The following is a 26,391-nucleotide window of genomic DNA, read 5'->3' on the forward strand; positions in this document are numbered from 1 at the left end:
TTCTTCAAGAACAGTTTGCATCTTATCATAAAATACTTGACAACTCACAAACTTATGGATTGAATCCACAATAAACTGTTATGCTTCTAGTTCCTTGCGGAGTCTTGAAACCATCTTTGCAAGTACCTCATCTGCTGCAAGTAACTCTCCATCCGAATTTAGAATCTTACAAGACATTTTATCAAAATTAGAAAGTATGTCTTGTTCAACCTCGCCACTCATCTCAAGTGTTACCTGAACATCTTTGATGAGTTCTTTGGCAACCAATAATTTGTTTGTCAAAAGTTCATCAAATTCTATGTATTGTTTTCTGTCAGATATTATCATATGGTTGCACAGTACCTCTAATTTAATTTGATCTATTTGATGCCAGATCTTGAAATCTTTTTCAATTGAGCTAAGATTTTGCTCAAAAACTTCTAGAATCTCATTCAATTTGGTTTTCGCTGCTCTAACGCTGCTCAAAACCTGCAACGCCTTCTTCATTACTTGGGTACTTTGATCAATCAACTGACCAACTCAGGTATCAATTGCTCTAGCCTTCTGAGCAACCTTTTCTAACTGTTTGAAGGATTCTTCAGAAGCAGAGGAGGTCAATGGATCAACTTGCTCTGAAGAATTCGTTATCTTTTGAATTACTGTAATGAGCTGTGAGTTTCTCTCTTTAAGCTCATTCTTCTTTGCCAGTAATTCATCATAATTTTGAACCAAGAAAGCTACTGAATCCGTCTGCTTACCAAGTTCTATCCTTGTAAGCCTATAGTCTGACAACTGCATCTCTTCCAGTGGCTTCTCAACTAGTGGCCTTGCTACTTTTGCGTACTTCATCTTATCCTTGTCTACCACCACTCGCGATACTGTTTTTGCTTTCTTTGCAGCTTTGGGCTTAAGTTGTGCAACTTGTTGGAAATCAGAGATATCAGGAGAGATCTCCTGCTTCTTCCTGTTAGGTGTGATCAAACTCAGCCAAGTGGGTAGTTCTAATGAGTTCTTGTCAGAGACAACAATTGTGGTTTTTGAAGGAACAGGTTCTACTTGTACCATAGTTGTGACTCGAGGAGAAGTATTTGTTTGAACAACAACAATTCTCTGCTCAGGTGATAACTCATGACTTGCCTTCGTCATGGACTTCTCAAAGTTCAAATTAGAAGTATCAACTTCCGGAAGAGAAACACTGGACATGGCCACATAAGAAGGATTTATCTCAAAAACATTCTCAAGGCTGCCATGAGACATTTTAGTAGATAACCCTGATTAACACCAACAAAAGTACTTGGTTCTATAGGATTTGTATATACGGTGGAAAATGAATCCACATATGTGTCAGTTGGAGACATAGGAACATCCAGTGACAATCATGGAACAACTGTATGAGGAGAATCTGAGCCAACTGAAGGGGGTGATTTTGCAGCATCATCAACAACATGGATCTGCACCTGTGGTTTCTCCTTCCCTTTCAATGACACTTCTGGTGGAGGGACGATATGCATATGACATATATATGATAGATCCAACTTTAAATGACTCCAAGTGAAATTACAAAGGCTTACAAATACAACTTGCAATCTTCTTCTTGTGATCCGATTTTAAGCACATATGAGGGAAAGCAAGATGCCAAAGCATACTTGTAGTCAGGTCTACAACACTCGATTGCAAGTATGTTTGCATATTTTAACTTGCTTTTATATGACTAAGACCCGATTTTGCTTTGAGGTATTTTAGGAAATGACTTGCAATCATATGAAGCTTGTAACTATGTAATGGAAAGCTGATCGACATCTTCAAGTGCAAAAACCACAGACATTTGCAATAGGTTTACACAAACCCGACTACAAGCATCAAAACAAATTTGTAAGAGGTAAATGTGCAATTGGGTCTTGAGGAAGTTGAGTCTAGCCAAGCCGCCAAAGTGTAAACTCAGATTTGCAAGTGTAGCTTGAAATTTAAAAAAAAACTTTGGAATCGAAACAAATGATAAGCGGATTAAGAAGACTTCAAACACATCATTCGCTTGACTTGGCAAAACTCGGTTTTAGGGAAGATTAATATGAAAACTAAGGCATGACTTGAAGAATGCAAAGGGCGATATGATATGAGATGGACATTCAAACTCGACTATGCAAGACACAATCTTTCAAACAATACATCCATATATGGAAAACCAAAATATCGAACTTCTATTCAAAACATCCACAAATGCATGAACAAAAATGATAAAAAGGAAGAAGTACCTGTCAAAGGAAACCCTTGAGAGAGTGCAAAATGCCAAAGTGATCTTGAATGAGATTTCAAAAACCCTCTCAAGGAACTTAATAGGTGATCCAAAATATGGACACTCCTTGAAATCAAAGACTAAAACATAAATGAATCCCTTGGAAAACGCAAAGAAAGAAAGAAGAAATCGGGTTGTTTGAAGCTCAATACAAGTTCAAAAAAGAACAATGATGCTTGAATGCCCAATAACACTTGAAGTCAGGTCGCTTTTTCCCGATTACAAGTGTTTTAAAGACTTGCGGTCAGGTTATCTTTCCCCAATGACAAGTGTTTAAAAACTCATGCTTTCCACTTTATGATATTGTTTTCCTCATTTTTGAATTTTCAAAAATGTGACAACCCCTACAAATTTTTGCTCAAAATGTGTCATTTTTGTCTCTAAGGCACGTTTTACGAGGTGCAAAACTCACATTTGTTAGTGTCAAATCATCGAGGGTTGTCTTTGGCATCGTTGTCCAGGTTTTGGTGAGTTTTGGCCTTCATTTGCCTAGCTTTCTGTGCAATTTCGGGTTTTAGAGTAGTAACTGCAAGTTGGAGATTTTACTCTGAAGGCACACTTTTCGAGACACATTTTTTGCTCCTTTTTGAGCTGGACTAATCTTTGGTTCATTCTTGATCCTCGTTTCAAATTTCATCGCGTTCTGAGTTCGTTTGCTTGGTCTTTTCTTCAAAATTGGGTTTTTTACTCTAGATTGTGAGTGGAAAATTTTCCTTCTTTTGCAAGTAAAGAGTCCTTTATGTTTTTAAGTTGTAGGGTTTTTTTTCAAGCAATTACAAGTGAAAGTTTATAAAAGATGTGTAACTTGTAATTTGCTTTTTCTTTTCTATTTCCCTTTTTGTTTTTTAAGTTCTTTTTGGTCAAACTACAAGTAAATTTAAAAATACAAGTTTATGAGAACTTGTAAGTTCTCTTAAAAGTTCCTACTTTCTTTATTTTTAACTTGCAATAGGGATTTTAAAATCCAATTGCAAGTATTTAAGTGCTTCTAATGTTTCATGCTTTTGCTTCTTTAAAACCCGATTTTGGAAGATTGAAGGAAGGAGAGTTCTATTAAAACTTGTAATAGGGTTTTTATAACCCGATTACATCTTTTGATCCAAGTTTTGTGCCCATTACTTGTGGTCGAATTTGAGAAACCCGACCACGTTTTTTTTCCCCAAGAAGCAGAGAACTTGTGGTGCTTTGCAACTTGAATCTGGGAGTGGCAACATGAATGTATGCCGACGTGGGGGTCTATGCTTCTCTATATGCTGTTTTTGCTCCACTATTTTGGCGAATATTAGCATGTTTTCAGCTACGTGGTGATTGGCATTCAAAGCTTGGTGTTTTATGCAAAGAAGAAAACATTTTTCTTCAACGTCTTTTGCAAATCGTGCCCTCCTGTCATGCCGTTTTTTGTGCTTTGGAGGAGGTTGCATTGATCTATTTATAAGTATCTTGGGCTTTGGTTTCTCCTTATTTTCACCTAGGGCTTTGATCATTCAAGGCTTTTATTTGTTCTTCCCAAGTTGTTTTTGATTGTAACTTGAATATTGGTATATCTTCCCCTCTTGAAAATTCATTTCTACTTGTATTCAGGTTTTTATAATCCGATTACACATGAAAATGATAGTATTGTTCTTCCCATATTGTCAAAAGAATTAACATTCTTTTTGCAAAATTATGTGTTGAATTTCTGATTTATTTACTTGTAGTTGGGATTTCAAAATCCGATTACAAGTAGGTGTTTTTTCCCTCTTCCAAAGTTGTCAAGCTGAAAATGTGTCTTTCCTTGTCACATAAGGTTTGCCATTACTGGTTGGTATCATCCCTTCCATCTTCTCCTTCATGTCAAAATCCCTTTCTCACCATTCCATCCATTCATTCCACACCTTCATTCATTTTTCCCATTCTAAGTCTACTTGCAATCGGAATTTTAAAACCCGATCGCAGTTACATCTTCACAAGAGTTTTTCCCATTTTCATTCTTGCAGTCAGCATTTCCAGAACCCGAAATTGGTCCAAAATGCACTCAAAAACACTTGAAAATGAGTCTTAAAGGTCCAATTACAAGTGCAAACTTGTAGTTACCCATTACACATATGAAGTTGCATGTTTGTTCTCCACAATTGCAAGTCAATGCTCTTGTTTTTCTACACATGTAATGCAGTCCTCAAAACCCGAAATTCACTTGTGAGCCCATTTTTGCAGTCCCTTTGTCTCACCCATGTCAGTCCTGTTTGCACACACAACCTACCAAATCAGTAAATTAAGGCATGGGTCTTATTTTGCAAGCAGATTCCAAGATTGGAGGATGATACAAAGAGAGAACAATAACATGATGGAGCCACACAAGGAGATGGATAAGTGATATGAATGATTGAGAGCATAGAATGCTTTCAAGACAAAGATAGGCTTCTTACTTCAGCCTTCCAAAAAAATTCCCTCCTGAAAAGCCAGTACTACCCCAAGCAAGAAGATAAGATTAAAGTTCATTGGCCAAGGACACAAAGATCATTAAGGATGCAAATTCCTGTTCCGGTTCGAGATGTCTTCATCAATCCTGAATACTTCAAGTTTTAGCATCCTGGAGCAGCATGAAGATCATCACAGACAAAGGATGATGTAGTTAGAGTCATATCTTTGGACGCATAGAATAGTTTCAATTACGCATTTGTAATTTTGTTTTGACAAGTTACATGTAAAAACAAGTTTTGTAATTGCAAGTGTCACTTTCACTTGCACTTTTGTAAAATGTAATTACATGTAAGGAAACTACAAGTTGAGTTAGATTAGGACTGTAGTTGGAATAAGTCATGGTAGTTGAGAGAATTTCTCAAGTTAGTTAGGATCCTCCCACCTTTTTCTCAAGGTTCCTCTCCTATAAATACTTGAGGGGATCTATTGTAATTTTTATCTTTTGGCAATGCAACAAGACTCAGTCAGTTTGTATGTACACTCTTAAGACTTTTAGCTTAGTTGTAAATCAGATTGCGGTCAATTAAAGGAGGCAAATTGCTTTGAAACTTTGTGTTGATTCAAGGTGTTCTGTGATGACAATTTCTAGAGATTGATTGTGAGTTTTGAGGTGTTATACAAAAGGGATTCATGCTCAATCTTGCATACTTTGAGTTGCTTATTACGTTTGGAGTTTTAGATTGGTTTTAAGATTTGATACTGCAGACTTTGAGTTGCTTGTCACGTTTGAAACTATTGTAGGACGCTCAAGCAGAGGGTGTAACTTGCAGACTTTGTGCTGCTTTTATTTTCTATGTTTGTGCATAAGAGGTGCATCATGTAGTTAGACTTTGAGTTGCTACATACTGTGCTTAGTTACCAGAAAATCATCTACAAAGGTTGATAGGACAATAGAAGTGTTGAAGACTTTGTGCTTTCATGGAAACTTTGCTTCCCTTTATGTTCCAAAAATCCTACAAAAAAAGTCTCATTTCTGTATTTGTTGTTATTTATTTCCGATTGCTATTACTTTTCTGTGAAGAGAAAAGAGTATATATTTTCTTGAAAGAAGAAGAAAGATTGCTGTCTCACCCATATTAGATTAGTTTAGTTTGTAGATAGGGGGAGCCTTCCTTAAATTAGGGAAGTATCATACTCACACACTATGGCTGAAACCACAATTTTGTACATCCCCTAGGTGTACAAAATTTTCAAACAACAGATATAACTTGTAGTCGGGGATTGGAAACCCGACTACAAGTGACTTATGATCAAAAGAAAAGGGCTTTATGTGTAATCGGGTCCTAGAGACCCGATTGCACATGTCAAAACAACTAAAGACCCTATCCTACTTGTAATCGGGTCCTAGAGACCTGACTACAAGTGGACTAGTTTCACTTGCAATGTGGTAAAAAATTCCCCCAATTCGTAGTATAGTCTCTGAAACCCGATTTTGCACTAAAAGTGCAAAAAAGAAGACTAAAAACAATTGAAAATTAATCAAAGAAGATTGAAAAGAGGCACAAACCCAAAATAAAGAAGATTTGAAACAAATTGCAACCCTTGGGAAGCATGCCAAAAGACTCAAAGGATGAATTTTAACAAAAAATCAAAGGGGTTGCTCTCAATTTTTGTTTTACAAAAATGAGGACAACATATCTATTTCATGCAAGTTGCAGTTGCACACTACACTACGTTATCTTTCTCCAACAAAGATAACTCAAGTTACCAAAGCACTCCAATGTGATTGCATGATTGTAGCATCTTATTCATGATGATCAACAATGATTTGATCAACTGAATTGATGATTAATTCCTTCATTCACCTTGAGAACTTGAAGACTTCCAAGAAATCAGGCACCCAAAAATTGTGAAAAGTGCAGTCTCAGTAAAACAAAGATATTTCCCTCGTTTCTCAACGAAATTTAAAAATTCAAAATGATCTAGAAAGTAGACTTCAAGGGCTAAAACCCTTTTTGAGGGTTTGGCGAGATTCACAATAGGGAAGGAGCAGTTCATGACAAAAAATGACCGAGACAGATTGGCGAGATGAAGGACAACAATGTCAATTTTCTCAAAGTTTTGTAAACGACCCCTCAAAAATAGGATCTTGGATCCACATTCTTAGTGGATTGGTTGGATAGATATGGAATGAGAATTCTATAAATCCATTGTAATCATTTGAGCAAAGGGGGGGATTAGAAAGACTTATTTTAGCCCGAGGAAATAGGATAGGCTAGTTTCATTTCCAGTAATGTATTTTCCAGAATTTCTTAGAGTAAATTTGAATTCAAGCAAGTATTTTATTTCCAGAAAGTGTCAATTAGATTAGCCTTTTTCCTTTCATGCAAGTGTGAGATAGATTAGAAACTTTTATTCATGCAAGAGTGCTTTAGATTAGCTTTCATTTCTTGCAAGTTAGAATAGACTGCCAAACCAGTTTTCTTCATTCTCTTTTGCATACAGCCATGGACACCGCCCTGGATTGATAAATTAAATGATGAGGATTACAACGACCCCATCACCTAACTTGTGATTGGCAAGTTGTATTGCATATGCCATCATCTGTCTTGCCAACTCCATCAGGATGATCTTGTCTGTAGGGTATCTTGGTAGCATGTACGGTTGACCCTCGAAGCATCCAATCCTCATATAGGTGAAAGTCGGGAATTGCATAAATAAGTACCCATACTCATTCACTTTCTTCCAAGCTGCCTCAGAGACTCTTCTATTTTTGAGCGTCTTGTCAAAAAGGCACATGAAGTAACCAAAGAATGCATCCTGCACCCTTCTATAATGAATTCTGCTGGGCCTCAAAGTCAGTTGCTCATAGTACGTCCATACTGGCACCAGCGACCTGTCACCCTTGGTAGAAAGACCAGGAAATTGTCTGAGTGACCCTGCGATATACACCAAGTAAGAATTCATATAGAAAGTGTGGGTAGTGGGAACTTGTGACAACTATTCACACAAGTTATCATTGATGACTTCTCCCCAGAAAATGTGAGATTGCCCCTTTCTCATGATCACAATACACTTATACATTCAGATTTCAAACACGTTAGAGTGTCTTAAACCCATTATCCTGCTGAGAAGAGTGATCATGTCGCCAACTTCTTCAATGAAGTTGCAATGTGTAATGTCCCTGCTAGTTAGGGATCACTGTCTTGCAAAACAGATTGTTAGAATACAACAAATATATATATATAACTAATCCAACTTGCAATTTAACTTTAAAATACTTAATTAACACTAATCACAATTCTTATATAATAAAAAAGGATACGAATGCCATACAGGGGTATGTCCTTAGGCGGCTGTGAAGCTCGCCTTCTTGGAATCCATCTTGGTTGCAAGCCATCTAGGAAATCAAAGGTGAATTCGATTCCTGTCTTGGATGTAATTTCTTACACCCAAGCCATCCAGGAAATCAAAGGTTAATTCGATTTCCTGTCTTGGATGTAACTTCTTACACCCAAGCCATCCAAGGAAGACCATATGTCAATTCCTTGCCTTGGATGATGCATCCCATCATCCAAGTCCTCAGAGGGGACCGGCTAGATCTGTCTCTTCTTGGATGAACTTAGTCAACCAAGCCATATATATGCATATAAATACAGTATATACTGCCTACCAGGGATTATCATAATCCCTCCATTAGGCTAAGAGAGTTTCCTCCCTATAACCTCCATCATTTAATCATATTTATATTACATTTATAATTTATTACTACTTCCTATTCCATAATCCACATTTACATATTCCTAACTTAGCATATATTCCATAACATATGTTCAGAAGGTGTCCATTATAAAACATTCACATTTATCAACATATATCCCTAACTATGCATTGATATGTATTCATGAACGTATGTTTGTACATATTCATTAACATATGGTTTACACTTATTCCTTAATATCTGAAAACCATTCATTAACGTCTACATTAAAATATTCGTTATCATATATATTAAATATACATTAATTACATTCATTACTTTCTATTAAAATAGTCATTCATTAATGTATATATTAGAATATTAATTACTTGTATTCATTAATATATGCAGTAAATAGCATTAACATATTAATTACCTATGTTCATTGATATATATAGTAATGAGCATTACATATTAATTACTTATATTCATTAATACATACCGTAAATAGCATTAACATATTAATTACCTGTGTTCATTGATGTATACAGTAATGAGCATTATATATTATACTTTATTACTTACTGTTCTGTTCGCAGCAGAAGTTTTAGCTCTGTGGTTGTCTCTACCGCTAAATCTCTCGCTGCCTACCCCCCTTTCAAACTATGGCTGCCTTCCCTTTTATACCCCGTGAAGGGTTGTACCCCTCCATGGGTCCCCTTCCACATGAAGGGGTGCGGTGGTAATCGCCGCCCAGGCTGTGATTACCCTCGCACCACTTCGTGCGGGGGTAATCGGGGGGAGGGGGGGCCTCGTCATAGTTAATCATATTACTTTGCCATTTAAAAATGTCTTAAATAATAAATAACACTTATTCTTTATTATATATATATATATATTTTTAAATATATTAAATAATAAATAACACTTTCTTTATTATATATATATATTTTAAATATATTAAATATTAAATAACACTTTCCTTTATTATATATTAAATATTAAATAACACTTTTCTTTATATATTAAATATATTTCCTTTATTTTTAATATATTACTTATATTATCATTTTAATCATTATTTACAATAACCTTATTTAATTAATCCATATATTAACATTAAATAATTTTAAATTAGAACCATGAACTACTGAAGGGTGTCCGAGTAGAAGGCTACGTCGTAAATCCCCTTAGAGTGCCCGATATGTCCTTAATCATGATCGTTGACTATATGATTAGTGTTCTTAAATGGTGGTTCATGCTAAGCACCACCCTTGAACCCTCTATAATAATGGTCTTCCAATTACATTCGCAATTTTGTCTCTTTAGAGTCTTCACAAGATTGAGGAATACTAGCGATGTAATGTCCAATTAAATGTTAATGTCAATTAGTCTAAATGCTATTCTTGTTTGTTGGAGAAACCATATGATTGCTTGTATGTATTCTTTTTACCCTTCCTTATCATTTAAAAAATATTATTAGTTATAACTATTAAGAAATGTTAATTAAATAATAAAAATTTAATAAATAAATATATATTAAATATTCATTTGTTGGTAATTATTATATAACTTAATAATAATAACTTCTTCATTTAGGGTCTCTCTCCCTTTCTCTCCGTATATGTATAACGACCTAGGAGGGGACATGACACAACGATACAACTTGGGCCATCTTGAAAAGAAAGTCCTAGGAGTATTAAGCTATTTGGCATTGATGTGTCTGATGCAGTCAAATCTTCTCTGGTTGTAATAATCTAGAGCACTCTTCATCGTGATGTCTACATATACAGGAGTTGTAGGGACTTTGAAGATCTTATCAATGGTTTCCACATCTAACCTGATAATGACGTTACCATCATCATCTCTGATTGTTCTAGTTTCCTTATCAAAACGAGAGGCACATGCAAGCACAAACTCAGGTTCCAGGGCAGCCACTGGGAAAGATGAGACCAAATGGATATGGCTATTCAAGAGCAACTGCATCCCATGTGTTGGTGAGCCCTCTGTTCTTTCTAAGAACTTAGACATGTCCACATGTCTGATCTCCGTGTCTCGGATCTCATCAATGAGAGAGACTACCTGAGTGGAAGCAATCTCATTCTGGTATTTGTCATATTTATATTTCATTTTCTTGTTTGGAGGAGATGTTGGCTCTTTTGTCATCGAACATGAATTTGCAACACTGTGATGAAAACTTAAGAGGGTAAGAACTTCTTCAGCAACTATTGGGGATTCCATAATACCTAAACCTTTGAAAATTGATGCTCACACCAAAACTTTGGAGGATTTTATCATGAAACAACTTGGACTGACTCAAATTGTTTTGTGGATAAGCTTGGACAGCAATAGGGAGAAAATCAGATCTCAGGAAGTTGATTGCAAGCAAAGGAACCTTTACATCTCGCACTTGTAATCGGGTCTCCAAGACTCGACTGCAAGTTTAAGTGTAAAAATTAAAGGCATGTAATAATGGATGCTTGTAGTCGGGTGACCTGATTACAAGCGGCTAGATATGCGATAAAATCTCTTAGAAAGCACAATGAGCATGTAGGAATATGATGGAATGAGCTTGCCAATTTGAGATGCAATGACAAATTTCACACTTGCAGTCAGGTATTGAGGACCCGATTGCAAGTATGCAAAAGGAGGGTAGAACAATACATTTTATACTTGTAGTCGGGTCTTGGAGACCCGATTGCAAGTAAAAAGTATTTGCAAAACACATGAAATTTGATAGCTTGCCTTTGTATCAAGAGCTTTAGGGAGTTAATATGCAAATGGTCCACTTGTAATCGGGTCTTGGAGACCTAACTACAAGTGGAAGTCTATTTTCATTTAAAGACTTTCTCTTTAAAAGGAAGACCCGACTGCACTCTAGGCGAATTGGGGAAGGATTTGCTTATTGAATAAGCTTGCAATCGGGTCTTGAGGACCCGATTGCAAGTAAAATACCACTTGCATTTGTAATTACCAAAATCGCAAGATGTAACTTGGCGGCACAAACATAAATCTCCAACAACACGATTTTAGGAAAAGAGACTTACAATCGGATCTATTTTGAAACACAACACGAGACTTAAAAGGCGAAAAAGACGCAAATCCCAATTTCTTAAGATATGCACAAAGAAAGACAAAAATGGAGCAAGGAAAGCGGCTAGCATTCAAACACAATGACAAAGATGTAGAAACTCTTACATTAAATCAACAAAGAAACGACAAGAGAAAGATCATGCCGGAAAAAAGAAAGTCGCCTTAGCTAAGAACCACGACTAGAAAGAGAAATGAAAATTAAAGATGAACCTCTCAAGGATTCTTATAGTCAATATGAAAGAAAGACTCCTTGTTGAATGGCAAACACTCCACACATAAATGCAAGACCACTCCTCCAAAGAAATCAGGCTTTTGACATAGAAAGCAACAAATAAAAGCTTCTTTCACAAGCTTGCGGTCGGGTTATGAACCCCCAACTACAAGTAGATGAAGATTGCCGTTGAGAAGAGAAGACACCCAAAATCGGGTTATAAATGACTCGATGCAAGTGTATTTAAGACTTCTTTTCTTTAAAAAGTGACTTAACTTGTAATCGGGTCATAGAGACTTGACTACAAGTTAGGCACTTCATACTTGTCAATGGAAAGAAACACTTGTAATTGGGCTTTGAACCCCCGATTACAAGTTACAATATAACAAATACTTAAAAACTTCAAAAATTGGGCTTCAAAAGATTGATTACAAGTAAATAATGTTACTTGTTGTTTGGAGGAAAAAACCCCCAACTTGCACTCCAAGCCTCAAAACTCGATTTTGCACTAAGAGGCACAAAACGAAAGCTTAAAACAACTAAAACTTGTCAAAGAAAACCAAAAGAGAAAACATACTCAAATGATCATTAACCAAGATAGATTTTAACCTTGGAAAGTGTGCATTGGACATGCAAGAACATGAATATTAACGAAAAAATTCAAAGGGGGTTGCCCACATTTTTGGTTTTACCAAAAATGAGGACAATAGTAGGCAGTTTACTTTATGTTACAGCTACTAGACCTGACATTATGTAGGCAGTTGGATATGTTGCAAGGTTTCAAGCTACACCTAAAGACACTCATGTGCAAGCAGTAAAGAGGATCTTTAAATATCTTAAGGGTACAATGAATTTTGGCTTATGGTATCCTAAATGTCAATATTTTACACTAACAACCTATATTGATGCAGATTGGGGAGGTTCAGTAGATGATAGAAAGAGCACGAGTGGTGGTGCTTTCTTTCTTGGTGGCTGTCTTGTTTCTTGGCTAAGCAAAAAACAGGCTTCTATTTCTTTGTCTACAGCTGAAGGAGAGTGCATTGCAGTTGTATCGTGTTGTACATAAGTTATTTGGATGAAACACACTTTGCAAGACTTTATGGTTGAGTATGTTCATTCTATTTCTATTTTTTGTGATAATACGAGTTCTATCAATGTTTCGAAAAATCCAGTCTTGCACTCTAGAACTAAACATATTCCAATCAAATATCATTTCCTACGAGAGCAGGTTACTAATCAGATTGTTACGTTGGAATATGTATCCTCTAAAGAACTGATTGTTGATGTATTTAGTAAGCCGCTTCCAAAAGAGACATTTGAATTTCTAAGGTAGAAACTTGAAGTGATTTCTCTTCAACATTGATTCACAGGATGGTCTGAGGGGGATTTTTTAATGATACACTTCATGCCCTAAATCAGGTATACTGTCTGGCTTCATCATTGATGTCAAAGGGGAAGTATGCAGAAAGGGGGAGCTTCAGTTGTTTTCGACTTTGATTGGTTTGCCATCAATGTCAAAAAGGGGGAGATTGTTGGATTATTTTGTCATTGATGCCAAGGCTATTTTGGTTTTGGCTTGAATTATGTAACTGCAGAACACATGCTTAAGTTGTTTGCTAGCTTGAAGGAGATGTATGGCCAGAACTTGCCACGTTTTTTATTTGTTGTTCAAATTTCTCCTTTTTGTTTTTATTCTCCATGTCACTTGGAGGTGCATACGTGTATGCTTATGTTGCTTCTCTTTTGGTTGTGACAACATCTTGTTTCAGTTGGAGTTTTTATTTGTGTTTCGAAGCTGTTGTTTTTTTGGCATCGCATAGGTGGAGTGATTGGTAATGGAATTAATTATTCATTTTGTTGTGCGTATCTTCTTGCCACAAGTTTTCGCTGGCATAGTGATTTGTTAGTATATTGTATGCGTTTTTTTTTCTAGAAAATTTTTGGGCTGAGATGTTTTTTTTTGCTTCTACGTATATTATATGGAAGTGGTGTTTTTAAAAAACATGTGAACAGATGGCAAATTAAAAAAGACAATGGTTGAATACGTTTTTCCCTAAAATCTGTAGGGTGTGCGTTTAAAAAACGTATTATATTATTTTTTGATAGGTCGACAACTGCGTGGCTTGGTGTTAATAGTCGTTCTTTTTGTTGTGTCGACATGGCTTAAAAAAATGGATCGATTTTCAGATTTATAAGTGTCATTTTTTATTGATACATTTTCTTTCGGTGGCTTTTGGAAAATTATTTAAAAAGTTTGTAGTCTAAAATTTATCTGGTGTTCGAATGGTGGGGTTTTATGAAGAACGCTTTTTGGCTGGTGTTGGCAATTTTGTGCCAACCCTTGCAAAGAATCGTTTTGAGATATCAATGTGACTAACATGCCGTGTTAGTTAGTGCGACTTACATGTCTTGTTATCATGCTCAGCAGAGTTAGCTGCTTCTTTATTTTTCAGAAGGTGCATAACATGAAGGTTACGTGAAGGTGCACAACATGAGGGTTAGTGATCAGAGCCAACAATTACACTAGCATCAGTGTGACTAACACGCGTGTTAGTCGCGCCTCGTGTTATTCGGCTGCGACGGGTTAAGGAGATGGCCGCACAAGTTTTGTATGGCGGGAACGGTAAGGAAGTCAGTTCCTTTCTTCCCCCCGTGTGGGCATAAGTTATCAAAAATGATGCTTGCGGGGTAATGGGAACCAAGTTCTTGGTGATGCTACCCGCCACTCAGCAAGACAAAAAGTGCCAAGGAAAGAGTGTTGCGGGGCAACAAAAGACAAGGGCGGATGGCTTTCCCCTCCATTCTGCAAGGTAAGTGAAGGCCCAAATGATGCGCGTCGGATATGGAAAAGAAAAGTGTGGGGGTTTTCTTTGCCATCCCGCATTGAATAAGAATGCACAAAGATGGCCGTACGGGGTGACCAAATAGAAGGGGGATTGTTGCCCCCACCATCCCGCACGGTAAGAAGGTCGCTCGACGGTCACACAGCAGAAAGAAGTGTGGGCTCGGAGCGCCACATTAGTCATTGGTAGTCGTCAGATCTTCATAATGGCCCGATTCGACGACCATGTTTTAAAGCTTTATTGAGCCCTGTAGGGGGACTATGTGGCTCGATCTCGCGTGTCCATCTTTGCGCGATCTGGAGGATCGAAGGGCCGAGGTTCAATTTTGCAGGGGTTGTCGAAAATTTAAATCCCTGCGCGCGGTGGTTGCCGACCAAGTGGTCGAATCCGAGTTTTGCCTTGGTCAACGCCCCGAATGCAATCCAATTTCATCCCAGCTGCCGGATTCATGGTCATAATTCCAGAGGTGACTCTTGTAGCCGATTTCAGATGCTGCCCATGCTTATTCAATGCGGTATGAAGACTTTTGTGCCTTGCATGCTATCAGAGATGCGTTCTGCACATAGATATCTTCCTTGCAGGGATATTTTGCTTTTCCAGAGGCAAAGGACGCTCTCAGAGCCGAATTCAACACGCCATCAAATCGTCCTTGATCTGATCTCCTCCCCTCTAATATTTTGTAACTACATTCTTTTCTAGTTCTTAGCTATATGTGACTGTGTTAATGCCTTTGTGGATGTTGTCTGTGAATTGTTTTTTCCTTTCTTCATCCTTCAGAATTCTAACCTTTGCATATCCTTAAGGGGTTGGTTAGAATAGGAAATTGTGCATACTTTGGTAGTTTTCATTGATATCTCGTGCATTTGTAGGCAGGAAGATCACTTTCAATCTAGGTGCAAACCTTATTTCCCCCCTTTCAAGCATCCCCTCTTTCCCCCTTTTCCCTGTCAAATCATAGATTAGGATTTATCAGTGATGGGTTAGTCCAACACTTGCACTTAGATTGGAAAGGAAGCCGACCGTCTCTGGAGACTCAACCTCACTCTATAAGTCCCACACTTGGGAGGTTGTTTCCATGTTGCACAAGGTTGATGATCAAGGTTGTTCATCAAGCGGGTACACTTTTGTGACAACAACTAGAGCCTTATTTTGAATAAAAAGAGTATTTTTGTTGAAAAGGCTGGATTCAGGTTCTCATCTACTTGGCACTGTTTATGAGTTTCGTATGTGGTATTATTGGTGTGTATTTGGTAAGCCGTTTTTCTTGGTTTTTCAAGAAAAACGTATCTTTTTGTTTTGGTGAAGTTTGTTATCGGGCAGAGATTGTGTGAGTTTATGAGAATGTACAGCGAAGTTGGCCTCATTTAGTCTGCTGTGTTTTGGTGAAGTTTATTGAATCGTTTTTTATGAATATACAGTTACATTGTTCTAAACGATTGTATATGCTTGAGATCTATATATTTGAAGTTGAGACTTAAATTTGAAAGAGGAGATGGAGGTCTAAATATATGAGTTTGATATTAGTTTTGAAACTGGGTGGAGTTGTCACTGGTATATGGATAAGATGCTGTTCATATTTACTTTGATAGTTTTACATTTGTGAGCTCTGAAGGAGTAAATACCAATTATTCTTATATAGGTTGACAATGCAACAGTCTGATAATATTTTTGAAAAAGAAACAGTGAACATCTCAATCAATGATATCATTTGTGAGTCTGTGACTTTGTTCAGTGATCATAAAATCTGAATGCTATGTAGTTTAGAAAAGGATTGGAGTTTGAATTGCATTGTTAAGTCAGTTTTTATATATACAATTGCCGAGGTTGGTGCCTTGGCAAGGTTGAGTTGGTGCTCTTGGTGTGAGTTGGAGCTCATTTTTGTAATAGGGTTGGTGTCCATTTTTAATGAAAGATTTCAATGCTGTGGTTTTTTACCCAAAAGGGTTTTCCACGAGATAATATTTGTGTTCTCTTGGTCATTGTGTTTAGTTCTTTTCATTTGTCTCAATTTGTAAAAGTTTTGAAATACTGATTCACCCCCTCTTAGTATTTCTGAATTGGTCTTTCAAGTCTGGCTATTTTATACTATTTAGATTTTGCTATTTCTGTTATTTGATTAAAGTAAGTTTCTAAAATATTCATTGATTTGCATATTTTATCCAATACTAGAAATCTAACAGGAAAAATAATATATTTAGAAAGAAAAAAACTCTTTAACAGGATTGAAACTTACTAGCAATGGAGAGCAGATGATTTTTGTAGTTTCTTCTCTGATTACTCAATTGTCAACCATCTAGGAGGCTGGTCATCTCAATCAATACCATATGATCTATGAAACTCAATTTCAGAAATTGACACAAAACTATCAAGACCAAGCCAATCGTTCACAATGCATTACTTAAATTTCCTAACCTGATGCAGAAAAAACAAAACCAAGTCAATTCTTCTCATTTTCTAAATTTTGCTATTCTAAACTAGAAAATAAAAAATGTTGCATTCTCATTGGAAAACTGTATCTTAATCAAATCATATCATTTGGCAGGGAAAGATCTTTGGAGAAGTGCTTATTTTAACTACTACTTAGAAAGAACTAATAGAAATGCTATGATACATGAGATATAATTGTGTTCATTTCTTTTCACCCAAACATTTTTCTAGATATTTTATATGACATTATGTGCAAGTAGAATTACAATCTTATTCTAATTATATTATTATATATGTTCGATAGGTACAGGATTTTCATATTGCAAAGACACAAGATATTGGATACTATGCAGGCTACATTGGTCAGTCTGTATTACTAATTTGTTCATAAAATTGTATCTGTCATTGCATTGATCAAACTTTGTTGAATATCACTAATGGACTTTAATCATTGTATTTTTTGGAATCCAATTGATGCAGGATCATCCTTCATGTTTGGGCGATTCTTGACCTCTGCACTTTGGGGAATGGCTGCAGATAAATATGGACGCAAACCTGTTATGCTTATTGGTGCTGCTTCAGTGTCAGTGGAAATCTTTACTGTTTCACATAGTTGCATAATCTTATAATTTATTCTGCGTAGATTGTCTTTGGCTCAATTTAAGAAAACTCTCTTAGTACTAGGTAACGACCTTGTCTTGTGATAAAGTTGTATTCCAGATGAACCTGTTTTGAGTTAACCTTTTTTGTGCATTATTATTTTGTAGAATTATATTCAATACTCTATTTGGAATGAGCGTTAATTTTTGGATGGCTATTGCAACGAGATTTCTTCTTGGAAGCTTCAATGGAATGATTGGCCCAGTAAAGGTAATATTGTGGTTTGATTTCCAAACTTGTTGAAAGCAAAGTTTTAAATTTTGGAATGAAATCAAATAAATCCTTTTTAAATCTAAAAAATCCCTGTATGAAAAAATAAACATTGATGGACACATCCATTGTTTTCTGTTTTTTACAGTTGTACAATATTAGCGTGTATGAAATATGCTTTTGTTTTCATCTTCTTAGCAACTCGGTGGTTTTCGATTTATAAATTCTCTCTTTCATATTGCTGGGTGGATTGCTACTGCTTTTGTGTGCAGGCATATGCATCAGAAGTTTGCAGAGAAGAACATCAAGCTTTTGGGCTATCTATTGTATTGTTCTTCTTCAACTTAATTGTTTCATTATCCCTAAGAAGATAAATTTCTGGTGGATGTTTATTGTTATCATGTTGTTCATTTGGCATAAAAGGTTTCAAATGGTCTCAGATGCTTATGTTTTTAGGACTTCTATATGATGTCAAAGAAACCTAATATGTCATTCATTTAATTTTCAGGTTGGTACAATGTGGGGGATAGGTTTGATCATCGGTCCAGCATTAGGAGGTTTTTTCGCTCAGGTATCTCTTAGTTACTGCTTCTAAGGGAATTTTGAATTTTTTTGATGATTTAAATAATTAAGGCCATGTTTTAGAAATGCACATCATCTTACATAATTATATTTTTGTGTGACTACCCAAGGAAACGATATTGCTCTTGTTGATGGAGCAAACAGCTTGAATTGTATCACTAGGCCAAAATTTGTCTACAGTTTCTTTTACTCAAGCTTTGTGCCCTTTTCTTGTGAGTGAGTAAACCTCCATTCCATCAGCACATTAGGGGGGATGTAAAGGTTGTAGGTAGGCCCAAATAATCTTGGAAGCTTCCTTTACACCACAAACATGCCCTTTAAGGATTTGATCTTGAGTTGCTTGCAAAATGAGCGCGCTAACCTGGCACTAGATCACATTTTGATGGACAGATTTAGTGTTACATACTCAAGGCTTGCACCTTCTTGATTATAATTTTATGCAATTATACATATTTATTTGGAGGAGGTCTCTTGAATTTGTAAGATCCTGGTGGAAGATTTACTTTATGCTAATAAAATTAGAGCATGATCTCTTTGTTTAGGACTGTGTTCATACAATGTGCTTAAATTGCATTTAATGGTAAAATAGTTTTACATTTGTAATTAATTAAATTACCCTTAATGACTATTGAAACCTCTTCTTTTTTTGATTTGAGTATACGCTTATCTTACAAGGATGCTTGACATCCCTGTAAAACAAGATAAAGTTCCAATTACAGTAATAGAGAAAATTATTGAAAAGTCCCAAAGTCCAATTTATGTGTTGCACCTTGCCATGTCCCCTGAATTGGATGAAGAAAATTATTTAATAATTTAATTTAAGTTGCCTAAAAAGTAACTTTAATAATATAAAAAGATAACTTATATTTTATCATAAAATTATAAAGTAAATAAAAGTGATATGATAAAAAGATATTGTCAAAAGTGTCGCTAGGGAAAGAGGACAAACTGAAATATTAAAATTAAAAGAAAAATAAATTCTAGAGACTTATTCTAGAGGGCTAAAAATAACAAACAAGTGATTATAAAAGGATCTGGGCTTAAGGAAAATAATCCGTTGTTTGTTGTTGAAAATCCCTTTCTTGAAGATTGAGCATCTATATTCATCTTTTTGTTAGAGGATGAAAACCCTCTTGTGTAATAACCACCCTAGATTTTTGTTTGTTTTTATGAAAATATTATCAACTGAAATTGAGATGCAAGCAACTTCCTTTCCACTTTCTGATCACTCAAATCTTGGAATGAGCAAGGTGAGAGCATATGGTGTTCAGGATTGCAATCACCTGAAATTCAACAACTGAAAGGAAAGCACTAGGTGGCAAGCCAGCCAATACCACTATTCATTGGAGTGCATATGCATTATAGGAAATGAAAAAGAGCATCTTCAACTTAATTCATTGGCGAGTGAAATGGGCCCTTCCACTTATTCAATGGGAAAACTTAATACAAATTAACCACTTATTTATTGGGGTAAGCACATCAACAAATAATAAGGTCAACTCATTGGCGATACTACCATCCAGTGTTACAATATAGAATGCTTAGAAAGGTAAGTGTTCGGCAGTATAACCTTTTGAAGGACTACAAAGTTAGAGCCAATGCATTATTATTACCAAATAGGAAGATTAGCTGCTGGTAATAAGTGCCGATGATAAAAATGTAACTGCTGTAACACACCCAAAGAGCCCAAAATCATGAACAATTCACCCAACTTGAAAATGACCACAATATATCTTGAAGGGATGGATAGGGAAACTGATGCTCGTCTGAAAGCACTTTTTGCTTGTTGGCAAATTATTAATGCAGGTCTGATATGAATGTTGCAGTGCTGGTATACTCCAACCAGATCAATAAACCACCAAAAGCACTAAAGTACACCTCCAAAAGACTCAAAGGCTGGAAGACACCTTAAAACTACTCACAATCTACATTCAAGCATACTAGAAGATGTAAAAATGAAAACAGCAATGAAAGCAAATTGCAGCAATAGAGGGTGATGTATTTGCATTAGTATGGATGTGAATATAAAGGGAGAAATGAACAAAAGTGGAAACAACAATGAAAGCAAATTGTAGCAATAGAGGATAATGTGTTTGCATTAGTATGGATGTGAATATAAAGGGAGAAATGAACAACCAAATTTTCAGTTTTGGAAGGAAAGGTTGATTCAAATTTCTCAACTACCTAACTACCTCTGTAACCAACATGCCACATAAGCAAGCTGCCACCTAAGCATGATTATACACCAATAACTTCCCCTCTCCCTTCCTTAAGCATAGCTTAGGTGAAAGAGAGTGGGTCCTAGGAACAAAGCCTAATAAAGTACCCAAGTGCAATGCATCCCATAATGACGAGAAGAAAATCCTATGGGAAAAAAACTCCCCCCAAAATGAGGGTAAAGAATATGTTCTCTAAAAGATGAGAATAACAAAACCCCATGTGAGGAAAAAATCCTTCCCATAAAAGAGAAGAAGAACAAAGACCATGCAGCCACCCCTCAATGTAGCATCTCCTACAATGATGGTAGATGCCCGATAATGAACGCTGAAGATGATGCTAGACCATTGAACAACATTCCTCCCCTTAGGAAGAATTATATCCACGAAAGTATGTAAGCTGTCTTCCCATTCCTAAAAGGAATATGAGGAAAGAAAACTCAATTATGATCCCTTCAAATTTTTCTCAATGTTTCCACACCAATGCCAAAATGTGACAAATGATGATGTAGAGAAAGACCAAGAGGGTCCGAATATGCCCTTGCCACATTCGAAGAAGATGATGCAACTTCATAGGAGCAAAAATCAAAGAGAATATGGATATCCTCAATATTGTCCTCCAAGTCTACATGATAGGACTCATGAAACAAACTAGCAATCTTTGTCAAGTACTCATTGCAAGTAGCTGTATTTGAAAGATGATGAATAGCCTGCTGCACTGAACCACTAGAAGCTATTGAAGAAGCAACTTTGAACTTGGAAGTAGCAATAGGTACTATAAGAGTGTCATCAATGGTAGATGGGGCATCAAAAGTCACCAAATCATCTAAGGAAACATCACTTTTAGGCAAGGATCCAAGGTCTCCATACAGCTATTGGACGATGGTTCAATTAGTGAGGGCATTTGGTGTGTTCTATGTGATGTAATCATTTTTTAGAAACTGTAAGACATATTAGTCCATGGACCTTATCATTTTTGTTGATCATGCATATTTTTGTTCAATTATGTGGCTCAAGAACAATCTCAAGGAAATAGGGCAACAGATTCTGCTCAAGGTAGTGATTCTTTGTCCCTTGTTTCTAAGGAAAATATCTCTAAAGTTAGGCCAACAAAATGATGGAAAAAAATCAAGAGACATGATGAACCCCCCAAAATGGAACTTTATCTCAGTTTATGATTACAATGGTACCTAAAGAATCCCGCATGTGTCCCAAACTGAAAATGAAGAAGGAAGTGTGGAAGTATACAAGACACAACTCAAAGTACACCCCCCTTTGATTTACTAGTAGAGCGCCCCCCCTCAAAAAAAATAAAATAAAATTTGACACTTTATAATGCAATGTGTAGGTAACTCCAATTTGGAGCGAAAAATGACACTTATAGTTTTAGTGTAGAATCAATCGCAATAGATTGGGCATGAAAAAATAACCACTTAAAAAAACTTGGCTCTCAATTTTGAGTTGCTAATTGAATTTTCATTTTTTTGCCTCTATGCCTAAAGTTGCATTACAACTTTTTTTATTATGCCTTTGCATAAATTACAAATTACAAATGAATTGCTTTTGCAAATTTGGAGAAAATGAAAGGAGAAATAGAGGTGGATTTTAAGCCCCTTTAGGTTGGAAAGAACCAAAGGTTAAATATTTATGTGATGAGGGGATTGAGTCAATTTGAGGCTCTATTTGGTAGCTTAACTGCAAAAGTCAACACCAAAACATTGCGTGGATGTCAAAATCCATGCCAAAGGGGCATCAAAATTGACGCCAAGGTAAGTCAATTTGCACTTCGTTGTTAGCATGGCCAACCATAGATGAGATGGAAAGTAGGCCAAATATAGGTCAATATGGTAGGGATTCACAAATGGCTGCAATGATCTACTCCAAAATTACTAGATACAGGTCAAAATTGCAAACATTTAAATTCAAATGAAATGTCCCCCTTAGTTTTTTTATTTTTAGCACAACATTCAACACTCGTTAGCATTAGCAAAATAACATCTCAACCACTTATGAGTGGGAGGAAAACTTAAACAATTGGAATACTACATGATGGCGGTTGGACCAGTCGCTTCCACTTGTTCAGTGGGAGAACTACAAATTTATTAAAGCTTGAATAATAGAAACTTGGCGGAATAACCAGCCACTTCCACTTGCACAGTGGGGAAAGTTAGCTTCCAAAAAAAGAGTACAAAATATTGTTTAGTACCACTAAACAAATTATTACATACGCTACCTGTGCAAGGAAGATAAAACTAAAATCAGAAATGCAATGACCAAGTTACCAGCCCAAAAATCAGCAAATCGAACTAGGGCAAACAACAGCAACTTGATCTGGAATAAGAATTGAGCCACTCCACCAAAAACCACCAAAGTATGAGAAAATGGGCGCCAATAGCATATGCAACTTTTGAATCTGAACCCACAAAATTCAAATGAAAGCTCCAACCAGAATGAGCAGAAATGTAGATCAGCTGTAGGGTTTCTTCACCAATTTATCACACCAAACTCCTTGAAATCCACTGGTAATCTCTGAATGGGATCACTCTATCAGCTAGGAGTTATCTTTCAAACTCAAAACTGAAGATGAGCTAGGAGGGCATGCAACCCCGAAGCCAAGTCTCTGAAAGCAATTCAGCAACACTTCGTTATCAAATTCTAGCATAACCAAATGAAGGAGAGAAGGGTCTTATTTATAGACTTGAGCCCCATAAATTTGAATTCACTTTTCTCTCCAAAGTGGATGCCTCATTAGGGAAATAAAATATAACTTATATTTTTTGCTCCTTTTTATTTTTTCCCAAAGTTGGATGCCAAATATGAATTTCTATTCAATAAAATATTCCTCATTCTCTAAGTCTAGCTTGGATGCCCAAAAACACCTTTTTTGACTTTACAAAAAAATATATTGAATATGGCTCAAGTAAAGTCATGAAAATAATATTAAATAAATAACCAAATTTATTTATTTACCAAAAATAGATTCCAAGAATCTTGAAGAGATCACTGTTGAATAGGATTGTTGAGAATAGAACCCAAGTGTTACTTAGCTGCACAACTGTATTGCTAAAAATAACATTTACTAAAAATAACACTTACTAAAAATAGCACTACTTAAAATAGTGACTCCAATCTCCATTTGAGCATATTCTAAGCAGCTGTCGTGACTTACTAAAAATAGTATGTCCGGAAATCATCTTCGGAAAATTTGCATGTCAAACCACTCTGGAGCTCTCAAAAAACCCAGAAAAACCCTATAAAGCAAACAACCATTAGCCTATCACAATTTACTAAAAATAGTAAATTTCGAAATCTTCTTTGATTGGAATGCATGTTATACCATCCTAAAGCTCATGAAAAAACCAGAAAGAATCTAGAGAGCAAACAACCGTCGCAATTTACTAATAATAGTAAATTCAAAGATCTTCTTTTATTGGAATGCATGTTATAACATCCTGAAGCTCATGAAAAACCTAGAAAGAATCTAGAGAGCAAACTGTAAAACTTATGCAAACACCCCTCTAAAAACCTTCCTGAAGACATAAACCCTAATTTAGTCTCTGGTTAGCCTATGGGTTTCCAAAATAGGCTAAGACTCCATCCATCAGTTTGGAACTGAGAAGGGGACATTACAGCAAAAGAAGTTGATCTAAGAAAAATTCAAATAGTCGATTGTAAATAAATGCAAATTTGTTGCTGATTTCACAACCTTTAAGTAAATTAGACAGATCAACTCAAAATAAATGCATATGTCAAGATAATTTAATGGATTTGAGTAGATCATTACTTCAAAACTTAAATGGACTTCCTTGATGCAAATATTGACATGATTTGAGGGAAAAGTGCAAACACTGACCTGATTTGATTAGTAGAGTGCAAATATTTGCATAATTTGCAAACCTGGCCTTAAATTTGTAGATCTTCATGCCAAAAGTGTAACCAAAATTTTGTCAAAGGTCCATGATCACCAAACCTGCGATCTCATAGAATTTTCCTCCAACTTTAATTTAAATGCAACTCACAAACAGATTCTTTGCATTTCCATTGGCACTAGAAATGCTCTGATACCATGTAAAAATTAAGCAGACAAAAATGGAAACAACAATGAAAGTAAATTGAAGCAAAATAAAATGATGCATTTATTAGAATGGAGGTGAATATTAAGGGAGAATGACCAATGGAATTCCCACTTTTGCAAGGAAAGGTTGATTCAAATATCTCAACTACCTAACTACCTCTTTATGCAGCTTACCACATAAGCAAGGTTCCACCTAAGCATGATTACACACCAACAGAAAATAGATATACCAAAGTAATAACTAGGAATCACATGTATAGGTCTGAAAATGATTATATTTGCAACTGAATCATCAATGAAAGTAGATAAAAATGCATTAATCCTCACTCTAATCACCAAAGATCATTCTAAAAACGATATTTTTGCACTCCCAAACCTTAGGCACTTCCCAACAATGAAAGACACCCAATATTTGCAACAAACCTACAAAAAATTATCACACGTAGCAAATAGGGGCATGACTTGTACTATGAGATGTACAACTAGCTCCCACAAGACTCTCATCTCCCTTCAATCGTATGGTTGGCAAGAATAATCACCAACACTCTTAAACTGCAAATAATAAACTACTAGAATCACCTTATACTTGCTACAAGATGGTGTTGTGACATTTTCACACATCTCCCCATTGCAAATGGGAACGCCCACTTTTTTGCTTTCTAGGTTAGTTGTAGAGTCTTTTGCTATTAGCCTTTTGTTTGGAATTGGTGTAGTTGGTCAAGAGCTGATCAAGTTAGGACTCTCTCTTTGAGATGAAGTGAGGTCAGTTAGTTTTCAGGGCTTAGGAAGTGAATGATTCACAATAATCATCATCTTTTGCTTGCAAAATCAGAGTTCAAATGCAAATTTGGCTGAGGCAGATTTGTTTTGGAGAGTCAATATTTTAAGGAAGAAGGAGCTAGAGTTCAAATTACCATCAAGTGGCTTGGAACAAATGAGTTAAGAGTACTAAGTTGCCACTTTTGGAGCACTTCCTTTGACCTCCCAAATGTGCGACTTAAGCATTTCCTTTGATTGCCTAGATCAGCACTTCCTTTGCTCAACCAAGGCATTGGCAGCATTTCCTTTGCTCAACCGTGGCATTGACATCACTTCCATTGATCCCTCCAATGTGCGACTTAAGACTCCTGGTGCCCAAGCAAGAGCGCAATCCCTCCTTCCACTTCCATTTTCACTTCCACTTCTCCCAACATTGCCCGTAGGTGCTCAAACCCGATCGCTCTCATTTCCATCCCCTATCCTTTCCACCCTTCCATCTCTCCTCATTTCCATTCCCTACCATTGCCATCTCCCTTTTACCCTTCCATCTTTGCATCTCACTCCTTCCTCATCCTATAGCCCTTCCATCTTCCCTTCCTTCCCTTCGCCACCTTCCACTTCCTTCCTCCCACCCCCCTATACCTTCACCATATTCATCACCTTTCCATCTCCCTTTCCATTTCCATTTGCTTCCAACTTTTCTTCACCTTCTTTCCTCCCATCCTTACATCATCACTTCCTACCTTTCCCCTCACCTTTTACTCCCATCTCCTTTCACTACCTTTCTTCACCTTCACCTATCATCACCACCTCACCTACATCTTCTATCCCTCCCTTTCTTTCACCTTTCTACCTTCTCACTTCACCTTCTCCCATTCTCCATTCATCCTACATTTCTTCTTCCCCTCACTTCCTTCCATTTCACCCCATATCCTTTACCTTC

The 26,391-nt window shown here is 36.3% G+C and overlaps 1 protein-coding gene across 4 annotated transcripts in view; it reads left to right on the top strand.

Annotated features, from left to right (window-relative positions):
• The window catches only part of LOC131039406 (probable peptide/nitrate transporter At3g43790), a 206,330-nt gene that overhangs the window by 21,851 nt on the left and 158,088 nt on the right, over positions 1-26,391 (top strand). For all 4 annotated transcript variants that reach the window (XM_057972150.2, XM_057972151.1, XM_057972153.1 and 1 more), the window contains exons 3-7: positions 17,251-17,308; positions 17,427-17,529; positions 17,714-17,816; positions 18,089-18,142; positions 18,325-18,387. In XM_057972150.2, coding sequence (XP_057828133.1) covers positions 17,251-17,308; positions 17,427-17,529; positions 17,714-17,816; positions 18,089-18,142; positions 18,325-18,387 — 381 coding nt within the window. The remainder of the gene's footprint in view (positions 1-17,250; positions 17,309-17,426; positions 17,530-17,713; positions 17,817-18,088; positions 18,143-18,324; positions 18,388-26,391) is intronic.

Source organism: Cryptomeria japonica, chromosome 10 (assembly GCF_030272615.1).
Source record: "Cryptomeria japonica chromosome 10, Sugi_1.0, whole genome shotgun sequence".
In the NCBI taxonomy this organism is placed as follows: domain Eukaryota; kingdom Viridiplantae; phylum Streptophyta; class Pinopsida; order Cupressales; family Cupressaceae; genus Cryptomeria; species Cryptomeria japonica.